At 38.4% G+C, this 13,039-nt stretch overlaps 1 protein-coding gene across 1 annotated transcript; it reads left to right on the top strand.

The window, feature by feature from the left end:
• The first annotated feature begins 235 nt into the window (after positions 1-235).
• On the top strand, positions 236-2,781 carry LOC138330984 (uncharacterized). The gene is made up of 4 exons (XM_069278451.1): positions 236-271; positions 990-1,053; positions 1,364-2,548; positions 2,705-2,781. The coding sequence occupies exons 2-4, from the start codon at positions 999-1,001 to the stop codon at positions 2,716-2,718; spliced, it is 1,254 nt and encodes a 417-aa protein (XP_069134552.1). The 5' UTR covers positions 236-271; positions 990-998; the 3' UTR covers positions 2,719-2,781.
• Positions 2,782-13,039: the final 10,258 nt, after the last annotated feature.

Genomic DNA, 13,039 nt, shown 5'->3' with positions numbered 1-13,039 from the left:
ATGTTATAAGAATGAGCTGAAGTCATAAAAATGTGCAAATTCCATGTTTCGTTTGCAACAAAGGCTCCGTAAATGTGCTGATCAGCAGTTTACAGTCAAATGAACACCAATAAATAACCAGTAATACTTGTTGAGCTGACCTTTGAAATGCCCTAGTTAGAATATTCTGCAGACTTCCGTTATAGACAGGTATAAATATACCTCTATTGGTCATCATCAGCCACCTTTCTCCTTACAACGTTAACGCTGAACGGTCTCCACACTGCATAAGGTAAGGATAGATTATGAAGTAGTAACGTATGATATTATAATCTGTATTTACATATTTTGGAGTTAAATATGTATCTTGACTGCAGATATTTGTAGTGACGTCATATATCTATGAGTACAATAATTTTTTAAGAGAAATGACATAATAGTTGCACACAAACGTATGACGTAACAATCAATGTCTTTTATCAAGAGCAGATAACTCTGTTTCATGCAAATGCGGAATATGATTGATATCAATTATAAAATTCAAATGTTGTCACTTACTGAAAATTTATCAAAATAAAATATGCATATATACACATTACTTCATTTGATGATGCTTTAAGAATTGAGATATCAGTCTTACCTTATTCAACATCATATTAACATTTTGTAATGTCACATTTATCTTATATCAACACTTCTTAGACGAAATACAATAAATAAATAAATATAATATAGATAGTTTATAATTAATTATAACCTAGATATAGTAATAACGTTGTCCTTATTCCGTGTGTATAACATCACACTGACAACACCACCGCTGAGTGTTAATACGAGTTTAGTTTTACTTACTGGCAAATATTTACAGTTTATTCACTGTTATCTTCAGTTGATATAATAAAGAGTTAATCATAATCAATTAAGACGTTATTAGATATTTTACTGTGTCCCTTTTTTGTTTACGTTTTAGCATACTGTTTACACATACGTTTTGTTTACTTGTGTTGCAGCTGATCAGCATGAATACCTTCATCTGTATAGTCTCCTGCCTGATAGTGGTTGTTAGTACCGCAGGTAATATGTCACTTCTGCTACCACGTCCTGTAAAAACCATTATTTATTCATATTTAGAGTTATTAAGACCATAAGATACTACTTCTTAATTTCACAACATAATTTTGATTCTAACTCCCACAACAACAAAATATGTGATGGAACGTTTACACTTTCAGATCTTTTCATTCAAAAAGCTATCTTTCGCAGAAACTGACCTCTTTCAACCTCCCATTCTATTGCATAACCATCCATAACGATGAGAATGCGAACGGATTTCTGAAGCATTCGTTTTAGTTCAATGCTTAGATGACAATTGTTAACATTATAGGTACATATGGCGGTGGTTCGGGAAGCATGGTAGGTGGGCCCTTCAGCGGCACGAGTGTAATGGGAGGCGGTCCTTCTGGTGGTATGAGCGGTGTGGGAGGCGGTAAAGGAGGCATGGGCGGTGGCATGGGAGGCGGTCCATTCGGAGGAATGGGAGGCGGTCCATTCGGGGGGATTGGAGGAAGTGGCGGAATAGGAGGCGGTAAAGGAGGCATGGGCGGCGGCATGGGAGGTGGTCCCTTCGGAGGAAGCGGCGGCATGGGCGGTGGTCCATTCGGAGGAAGTGGCGGTATGGGAGGCGGTAAAGGAGGTATGGGCAGTGGCATGGGAGGTGGCCCCTTCGGAGGAAGCGGCGGCATGGGCGGTGGTCCATTCGGAGGAAGTGGCGGTATGGGAGGCAGTAAAGGAGGCATAGGCGGTGGCATGGGAGGTGGTCCCTTTGGAGGAAGCGGCGGCATGGGCGGTGGTCCATTCGGAGGAAGTGGCGGTATGGGAGGTGGTAAAGGAGGCATGGGCGGTGGCATGGGAGGTGGTCCCTTCGGAGGAATGGGCGGTGGTCCATTCGGAGGAAGTGGCGGCATGGGAGGCGGCAAAGGAGGCATGAGCGGCGGCATGGGAGGTGGTCCCTTCGGTGGAAGCGGCGGCATGAGCGGCGGTCCATTCGGAGGAAGTGGCGGTATGGGAGGCGGCAAAGGAGGCATGGGCGGCAGCATGGGAGGTGGTCCGTTCGGAGGAAGTGGCGGCATTGGCGGCGGTCCATTCGGAGGAAGTGGCGGCATGGGAGGCGGTAAAGGAGGCATGGGCGGTGGCATGGGAGGTGGTCCCTTCGGAGGAATGGGAGGCGGTCCATTCGGAGGAAGTGGCGGCATGGGAGGCGGCAAAGGAGGCATGAGCGGCGGCATGGGAGGTGGTCCCTTCGGAGGAAGCGGTGGCATGGGCGGCGGTCCATTCGGAGGAAGTGGTGGTATGGGAGGCGGTAAAGGAGGCATGGGCGGCGGCATGGGAGGTGGTCCCTTCGGAGGAAGCGGTGGCATGGGCGGCGGTCCATTCGGAGGAAGTGGCGGTATGGGAGGCGGCAAAGGAGGCATGGACGGTGGCATGGGAGGTGGTCCATTCGGAGGAAGTGGTGGCATGGGAGGCGGCCCCTTCGGTGGAAGTGGCGGCATGGGAGGCGGCAGCAGCGGAAGTGAGTATTACATGAAGAAATAAATGTATATTTCAATCTTTTTGTTCAAGTTCAACTAAATATCGATATTCTCTTTATTTTTTACAACTGTTTTTTGTTACGAAAAAAAATATATATTATGATACATCATCCCACATCTCTATTTTACTTTTTCAGGTGGTGGATATTAAGGAATTGGAATTCTTCAGTGACTTTTGGTTTGTTGATGTAGACAATAAAAGATGAGCATTCAATGTTGCTTTCGTGTATTTTTTGCGAATGATTTACATTTTTATTCATTAAGTGACTACAAGGCACCAGAGGTGAAGATTTTATTTTTAACAAATTCGAACATTGTCAAACCCAATCCTGATTCACATGGGTTTTTTTTCGCTACCCCATGTTTTGTCATATATTTGTCATGTTGATGTTAATTTCTTCATTGTTTCCAAATTTTTTGTTGCAAATCATATTTCAACAATAAAACACATTCTTCTTAAAATTGGATTCGATTTACGTTCAATTGTCATTCTTGGCATATATATCTTTTTTTATTTTCCTTGATTATAGAAGTCAAGAATTGTTTCTTAATAGCAAAAGTTAATATATAAGGATTTGACATATGTATTATAATTATAACATTAGAATTATCAGCTCCATATAACTCATAACTACAAGTGACTTTATAAAATTTGTCTAAACACAAAGCTCATAACTAAGAAAAATTATAAAAACAAATGAAATGTGTCACCAGAAATGGATGCAAATACGCGGAATTCATTTTATAGTTAATTAATTTACCAAAAACATAAATATATATGTATTGGAAACTCCTTTGACTTTTCTGGTGTTAAAGCCTCCTATTTATAAGCAGTTTTCTTGGCTAACTTCGTTTAATTATATTACTTAAAACAAGCATGTTTGCCTACATTTAAACGTTACATATATATTTTCGTTTAACATGGCCAGATTGTTTTTCTCTCGGTTAAGATGTTTAAATACTATATTTGCTGAAATAGAAAATAAGCAATTGGAAGTGCATTTTTATTATTATATCAACCAAAATATTTTCCATCCTTAATTGGTGAAATGTGATTACATAACAAAGTTATCCTCCTATATTTAAAAATAAACGTATTCACATTATAGGGGTCCTAGTTCCGATCTGAGTTTCCAGTCTCTATGTATCTAACTTTCTGTTTGCATACCTGATCTTTACATAAACAAGGTAATAAAAACATGCAGCTGATTGATATGGTGGACAATCTCTGTTAAGTAAAGCTAATTGAAACTAAGTTCATCCTTGGAAATGACGAAAAAGAACACACACACAAAACGACAAAAACATGTTTAGAAGAAATACAAAACCAACAAAAATGGGTCGACTTTAACATCAAGTTTATCAAGTGGAGATAAAAGATTTAGTATCTGAAATCAGTGTGAAACGAGTCTTTTACATTTGCAAACATTGGTGATTTTATATCAATTCCCTGTCTTGAAGGCTAAATGTACACAAAACTATTCTGAGTCGTACCGTCACCAGATACAGGACGGGTTGTCTGAAGTCAAAATCATTGAACTGATCAGTTAAGATGTTTTACGGAATAGCCGGTGATGAAAATGTGTCTAAATGGTCGGGTCACAGACCGTCCGTTTAGTTAAACATAAGGTTTAAGTGACTTTTAAATACAAATAATTAGAATATTTTTAAAAGATTTACTTGAAAAAAAGCAAAATTACATTTTCCATTTTTTCTTTATGAGCCGTTAAAATAAATACCAGTATTTAAGTCCATACAAATGATCGTTACAAGAAAACTGATCTACAAGATCATCGTTAAAATGTCATAGTATCCATTTAAGTTTTCAATTAAGATTATGAATTCAAAAATCAAAAGTAAAATATTTATTGGATTTTTTTGTTAAAAGACACATATTTTTTCTTGTAAAGTAATTTTAAACGAACTGATTAGGTAACTAGCGTGGGAACTTCATACACCCACGTACTCCCAGAGCCAAAGCGTCTCCGTCACTACAGGGCCTAGTTGTACAGGTCTGTGATATAAAGACAGCCTATACACTACAGGGCCTAGTTACACCTGTGATACAAACACAGCACAGCAGAGTTGATAACAAAGCCAACACAACTCATGTATCGTCCACGTTTTCCCTGCCACAGATTCACAAAATAATAAATTCGATATATCATGTATAGTTCTGATTGTCTGAAATAAAAACATGAACTTCTTTCTAACTACCATGATAAAATATTGATATCAACTACACTATGCACTGTTTTATAATGCTATAACCTATAAGTTTTAATTGTTATAACGTTATATTGAAGTTATTGGATTCGGTGAAGATTACATTGTGTGTCTTAATTAACTTAATTAAACAATTCCAATTATATTTAAGGGCAAAGCATGTTTCATAATTCGTATATATAAAAGTTCTACCCGTGGAAATTGGACATTTTAACACTTGCCCATTACATTTTTATATGTCTTGATACAATGATACGTTAACTTACAGTGTCGCTAGTATCAATTAATACCTAATCAGATTATTTTCGGTATTTACTCATTAAATATTTATGCAAATTCCTATTAAACTGCTGCGCCTCCTTAAATAAACGAATCAAGAGAATATGAATAGAACAACAATAACAATGGATAAAACATAACAGCAAAAAAAAAATCCAATTCACAGGGACCTGGCACGATTTTTTAAAACTAACAGTATACATATATATATATATTATAGTATCAAGGGTATGAACTCGGCGATCGAGAAAAACGGACCTATTTTTTTAAAACCGTGATTATTTTAATAAATGGGTTCTATACAACATTGACGGATATCTTACCTTAAAGAGGCATAATTTATCTTTCCATTGAGTGCTTGATGAACAAAATTGGTCAAGTATTGACGAAGTTATGGCTTGATGAATCGGGAAATTTACGAAAAATACGCTAGGTAGACATTTCCCTGTCCGGTCGAAATGTCGTCTAGGCTCTAATGGGTACCTCAAAAACCAAGCCAAAATCACAAAATCAACGCTTGTGGTGGTAAACAGTACCCATAACTGTGTTCATCGACAATCTCCTTTGGAGGTGTCATGACCCGTACTTTGTAGAAACTCCATTTAAACATCGTGTAGCTCACTTACTTTAACCGTCACCGCCATGTTCACTTTTCTCTCGGAACGCTTCATGTGGTATTGATTTCCAAATGTTGGGACACAGTTCTAAGCTGTTCAAAACATCGGAAACTGAATTTTATAAATTCACATTTCAAATTACAATAATTTCAAAGAGGCATAACTGACATTGAATATAAAAACAATAATGACACACATAGCTAATGTATTGGTTAGATGCTAGGTTAACACTATGTTCCCGGCGAGCACGGTCGCCCCGTTTGCCCGGAGCGTTGTGCGCCGTGGAATTTTGGCTATTTTTGTCTCTGTATTCAAGTTGAGCTAGGTCTTTTGAAGTTTTGTCACGGTCTTTTACGGATAACGTGATGGACCGTGGATATAGGGGAAGTGTTGTTCCCGGACGTTAAAGGTACACTACGGCTTTGCCACAGTCTATCAAGGATACCACTACGTTCTCTCTAGGCCTGTTACGATCTGATGAGGTCTGCTACGTTTTACACGTTTTGATCAAGCTCCGATACGTTTTTCACGGTCCGCCAAGGCTTACTATGGATAAAAGTCTGATGCCGGTCTTTTTTGGAGCAAATGAAACAATATATATTGCCGAATATGTCATTTCAAACACGTTTTGGTTACAAAATGCGTTAAAAGAATTAAAATATTAACTATATTTGGTATAGATATATAATTATTTAGCCAAGTGTTTATATACAATTGTTTTTTCTGTAAGTGTTCTCACTTAATCTGCCTTCTGCAATAATAGTTTGGTATAATTTGATATTTTAAGTTTGTTTGATAATGACTATTTCTATTTATTTATACAAATAATTCCATGAAGTAGCGAATATGTACCAGGCCAGGCAATGATACTCCATCATATATTGCTTGCAACGTAAGACCGTAATAAGACGTAACAAGCCGTATCACGTCGGGCTTTCAACCGCTACAAGCCGTGATGTGCCTTGACAGAACGCATCAAAACGGTTATCATCCACCTTGGCTTGCAGTCAAAACCTTGACAAACCTGAATAAAACGGCAAAAAAACGTGCAGCCAATCTGAATCAACCGTGATAAAACGTGGAAAAAACGCAGCAGAACGTAACAAAACTTGAAATCACTGTGAGATTCCGGGGAACGTGATTGCTGCCCGTTCCACCACGGACCGGCTGGAAGTTTTGTTACGGCCATGTACGCACTGCTACGTTTTGTTACGTCAATCTCGTTTTATTACGTCCTGTGGCGTTCACCATCTGTACATTGACTGCCGTGGCAAATTTTTTGACAGTTGAAAATTCTAGCACGGCAACATCGATAATCACGACCGCTCAAGTTTGTCTATCACGTCATTCTGCGTTGTCTCACGTTGTCTTGCGGTCACCAAGTTTTATCCACAGTGGTCTGAAACGGGGCTGCCATGGCCGCCGGGAACATAGTGTAAACCTAGCATTAAATACCATACCTCAAATTGACAGTTAGCTCCGTCAGTGTAAATACCATACCTTAAATGGTCAGTTAGCTCCGTCAGTGTAAAAACCATACCTTAAATGGTCTGTTAGCTCCGTCAGTGTAAATACCATACCTAAAATGGTCAGTTAGCTCCGTCTGTGTAAATACCATACCTAAAATGGTCAGTTAGCTCCGTCAGTGCAAATACCATACCTTAAATGGTCAGTTAGCTCCCTCAGTGTAAATATCATACCTTAAATGGTCAGTTAGCTCCGTCAGTGTAAATACAATACCTTAAATGGACAGTTAGCTCCGTCAGTGTAAATACAATACCTGAAATGGACAGTTAGCTCCGTCAGTGTAAATACCATACCTTAAATGGACAGTTAGCTCCGTCAGTGTAAATATCATACCTTAAATGGACAGTTAGCTCCGTCAGTGTAAATATCATACCTTAAATGGACAGTTAGCTCCGTCAGTGTAAATATCATACCTTAAATGGACAGTTAGCTCCGTCAATATCATACCTGAAATGGACAGTTAGCTCCGTCAGTGTAAATATCATACCTTAAATGGACAGTTAGCTCCGTCAGTGTAAATACAATACCTTAAATGGTCAGTTAGCTCCGTCAGTGTAAATATCATACCTTAAATGGTCAGTTAGCTCCGTCAGTGTAAATACAATACCTTAAATGGACAGTTAGCTCCGTCAGTGTAAATATCATACCTTAAATGGTCAGTTAGCTCCGTCAGTGTAAATACAATACCTTAAATGGACAGTTAGCTCCGTCAGTGTAAATATCATCTCTTAAATGGTCAGTTAGCTCTGTCAGTGTAAATATCATACCTTAAATAGTCAGTTAGCTCCGTCAGTGTAAATACCATACCTTGAATGGACAGTTAGCTCCGTCAGTGTAAATACCATACCTTAAATGGACATTTAGCTCCGTCAGTGTAAATACCATACCTTAAATGATCAGTTAGCTCCGTCAGTGTAAATACAATACCTTAAATGATCAGTAAGCTCCGTCACTGTAAATATCATACCTTAAATGGTCAGTTAGCTCCGTCAGTGTAAATACCATACCTTAAATGATCAGTTAGCTCCGTCTGTGTAAATACCATACCTTAAATGGTCAGTTAGCTCCGTCAGTGTAAATATCATCTCATAAATGGTCAGTTAGCTCTGTGTAAATATCATACCTTAAATAGTCAGTTAGCTCCGTCAGTGTAAATACCATACCATAAATGGCCAGTTAGCTCCGTCTGTGTAAATACCATACCTTAAATGATCAGTTAGCTCCGTCAGTGTAAATACAATACCTTAAATGATCAGTAAGCTCCGTCACTGTAAATATCATACCTTAAATGGTCAGTTAGCTCCGTCTGTGTAAATACAATACCTTAAATGATCAGTAAGCTCCGTCACTGTAAATACCATACCTTAAATGGTCAGTTAGCTCCGTCAGTGTAAATACCATACCTTAAATGGTCAGTTAGCTCCGTCAGTGTAAATATCATACCTTAAATGGTCAGTTAGCTCCGTCAGTGTAAATACAATACCTTAAATGGACAGTTAGCTCCGTCAGTGTAAATACCATACCTAAATGGACAGTTAGCTCCGTCAGTGTAAATACCATACCTTAAATGGACAGTTAGCTCCGTCAGTGTAAATATCATACCTTAAATGGACAGTTAGCTCCGTCAGTGTAAATATCATACCTTAAATGGACAGTTAGCTCCGTCAGTGTGTAAATACCATACCTTAAATGGACAGTTAGCTCCGTCAGTGTAAATATCATACCTTAAATGGTCAGTTAGCTCCGTCAGTGTAAATACAATACCTTAAATGGTCAGTTAGCTCCGTCAGTGTAAATATCATACCTTAAATGGTCAGTTAGCTCCGTCAGTGTAAATACCATACCTTAAATGGTCAGTTAGCTCTGTCAGTGTAAATATCATACCTTAAATAGTCAGTTAGCTCCGTCAGTGTAAATACCATACCTTAAATGGACAGTTAGCTCCGTCAGTGTAAATATCATACCTTAAATGGTCAGTTAGCTCCGTCAGTGTAAATATCATACCTTAAATGTCAGTTAGCTCCGTCAGTGTAAATACCATACCTTAAATGGACAGTTAGCTCCGTCAGTGTAAATACCATACCTTAAATGGACATTTAGCTCCGTCAGTGTAAATACCATACCTTAAATGATCAGTAAGCTCCGTCAATGTAAATACAATACCTTAAATGATCAGTAAGCTCCGTCACTGTAAATATCATACCTTAAATGGTCAGTTAGCTCCGTCAGTGTAAATACCATACCTTAAATGGTCAGTTAGCTCCGTCAGTGTAAATATCATACCTTAAATGGTCAGTTAGCTCCGTCAGTGTAAATATCATACCTTAAATGGTCAGTTAGCTCCGTCAGTGTAAATACCATACCTTAAATGGTCAGTTAGCTCCGTCAGTGTAAATACCATACCTTAAATGGCCAGTTAGCTCCGTCTGTGTAAATACCTCATACCTTAAATGATCAGTTAGCTCCGTCAGTGTAAATACATACCTTAAATGATCAGTAAGCTCCGTCACTGTAAATATCATACCTTAAATGGTCAGTTAGCTCCGTCTGTGTAAATACCATACCTTAAATGATCAGTTAGCTCCGTCATGTAAATACCATACCTTAAATGATCAGTAAGCTCCGTCTGTGTAAATATCATACCTTAAATGGTCAGTTAGCTCCGTCAGTGTAAATACCATACCTTAAATGATCAGTTAGCTCCGTCAGTGTAAATACCATACCTTAAATGGTCAGTTAGCTCCGTCAGTGTAAATACATACCTTAAATGGTCAGTTAGCTCCGTCAGTGTAAATATCATACCTTAAATGTCAGTTAGCTCCGTCAGTGTAAATACCTACCTTAAATCAGTTAGCTCCGTCTGTGTAAATACCATACCTTAAATGGATCAGTTAGCTCCGTCAGTGTAAATACCATACCTTAAATGGTCAGTTAGCTCCGTCAGTGTAAATACATACCTTAAATGGTCAGTTAGCTCCGTCAGTGTAAATATCATACCTTAAATGGTCAGTTAGCTCCGTCAGTGTAAATACCATACCTTAAATGGTCAGTTAGCTCCGTCAGTGTAAATACCATACCTTAAATGATCAGTTAGCTCCGTCAGTGTAAATACCATACCTTAAATGGTCAGTTAGCTCCGTCAGTGTAAATATCATACCTTAAATGGTCAGTTAGCTCCGTCAGTGTAAATACCATACCTTAAATGGACAGTTAGCTCCGTCAGTGTAAATATCATACCTTAAATGGTCAGTTAGCTCCGTCAGTGTAAATATCATACCTTAAATGGTCAGTTAGCTCCGTCAGTGTAAATACCATACCTTAAATGATCAGTTAGCTCCGTCACTGTAAATACCATACCTTAAATGGTCAGTTAGCTCCGTCAGTGTAAATATCATACCTTAAATGGTCAGTTAGCTCCGTCAGTGTAAATACCATACCTTAAATGATCAGTTAGCTCCGTCAGTGTAAATACCATACCTTAAATGGTCAGTTAGCTCCGTCAGTGTAAATATCATCTCTTAAATGGTCAGTTAGCTCTGTCAGTGTAAATATCATACCTTAAATAGTCAGTTAGCTCCGTCAGTGTAAATACCATACCTTAAATGATCAGTTAGCTCCGTCCTGTGTAAATACCATACCTGTAAATGATCAGTTGTAGCTCCGTCAGTGTAAATATCATACCTTAAATGGTCAGTTAGCTCCAGTCAACTGTAAATATCGTCAAATACCTTAAATGGTCAGTTAGCTCCGTCAGTGTAAATACCATACCTTAAATGGTCAGTTAGCTCCGTCAGTGTAAATACAATACCTTAAATGATCAGTTAGCTCCGTCAGTGTAAATACATACCTTAAATGGTCAGTTAGCTCCGTCAGTGTAAATATACCTACCTTAAATGGTCAGTTAGCTCCGTCAGTGTAAATACCATACCTTAAATGTCAGTAAGCTCCGTCTGTAAATATCATACCTAAATGGTCAGTTAGCTCCGTCAGTGTAAATACATACCTTAAATGGTCAGTTAGCTCCGTCAGTGTAAATACATACCTTAAATGGTCAGTTAGCTCCGTCAGTGTAAATATCATACCTTAAATGGTCAGTTAGCTCCGTCAGTGTAAATACCATACCTTAAATGATCAGTTAGCTCCGTCAGTGTAAATACCATACCTTAAATGGTCAGTTAGCTCCGTCTGTAATACATACCTTAAATGTCATAGCTCGTCATGTAAATACCATACCTTAAATGGTCAGTTAGCTCCGTCAGTGTAAATATCATACCTTAAATGTCAGTTAGCTCCGTCAGTGTAAATACCATACCTTAAATGGTCAGTTAGCTCCGTCGTGTAAATACCATACCTTAAATGGTCAGTTAGCTCCGTCAGTGTAAATACCATACCTTAAATGGTCAGTTAGCTCGTCAGTGTAAATATCATACCTTAAATGGTCAGTTAGCTCCGTCATGTAAATAAATAGTTAGCTCCGTCATGTAAAACCATCCTAAATGGTCAGTTAGCTCCGTCAGTGTAAATACATACCTTAAATGGTCAGTTAGCTCCGTCATGTAAATACCATACCTTAAATGTCAGTTAGCTCCGTCAGTGTAAATATCATACCTTAAATGGTCAGTTAGCTCCGTCAGTGTAAATACATACCTTAAATGGTCAGTTAGCTCCGTCAGTGTAAATATCATACCTTAAATGTCAGTTAGCTCCGTCAGTGTAAATACAATACCTTAAATGATCAGTTAGCTCCGTCAGTGTAAATACCATACCTTAAATGTCAGTTAGCTCCGTCAGTAAATACTACCTTAATGTCAGTAGCTCGTCATGTAAATACATACCTTAAATGATCAGTTAGCTCCGTCAGTGTAAATATCATACCTTAAATGGTCAGTTAGCTCCGTCAGTGTAAATACCATACCTTAAATGATCAGTTAGCTCCGTCAGTGTGTAAATACAATACCTTAAATGGTCAGTTAGCTCCGTCAGTGTAAATATCATCTCATAAATGGTCAGTTAGCTCTGTCAGTGTAAATATCATACCTTAAATAGTCAGTTAGCTCCGTCAGTGTAAATACCATACCTTAAATGGACAGTTAGCTCCGTCAGTGTAAATACCATACCTTAAATGATCAGTTAGCTCCGTCAGTGTAAATACAATACCTTAAATGGTCAGTTAGCTCCGTCAGTGTAAATATCATACCTTAAATGGTCAGTTAGCTCCGTCAGTGTAAATACCATACCTTAAATGGTCAGTTAGCTCCGTCAGTGTAAATACCATACCTTAAATGGTCAGTTAGCTCCGTCAATGTAAATATCATACCTTAAATGGTCAGTTAGCTCCGTCAGTGTAAATACCATACCTTAAATGATCAGTTAGCTCCGTCAATGTAAATATCATACCTTAAATGATCAGTTAGCTCCGTCAATGTAAATATCATACCTTAAATGATCAGTTAGCTCCGTCTGTGTAAATATCATACCTTAAATGGTCAGTTAGCTCCGTCAGTGTAAATACCATACCTTAAATGATCAGTTAGCTCCGTCAGTGTAAATACCATACCTTAAATGGTCAGTTAGCTCCGTCAGTGTAAATATCATACCTTAAATGGTCAGTTAGCTCCGTCAGTGTAAATACATACCTTAAATGGTCAGTTAGCTCCGTCAGTGTAAATATCATACCTTAAATGGTCAGTTAGCTCCGTCAGTGTAAATATCATACCTTAAATGTCAGTTAGCTCCGTCAGTGTAAATACCATACCTTAAATGGTCAGTTAGCTCCGTCAGTGTAAATACCATACCTTAAATGGTCAGTTAGCTCCGTCAGTG

This window comes from Argopecten irradians, chromosome 9, assembly GCF_041381155.1.
Source record: "Argopecten irradians isolate NY chromosome 9, Ai_NY, whole genome shotgun sequence".
NCBI classification, from domain to species: domain Eukaryota; kingdom Metazoa; phylum Mollusca; class Bivalvia; order Pectinida; family Pectinidae; genus Argopecten; species Argopecten irradians.
The sequence above is the reverse complement of the archived record's forward strand: the minus strand, read 5'-3'. Positions and strand labels throughout refer to the sequence as shown.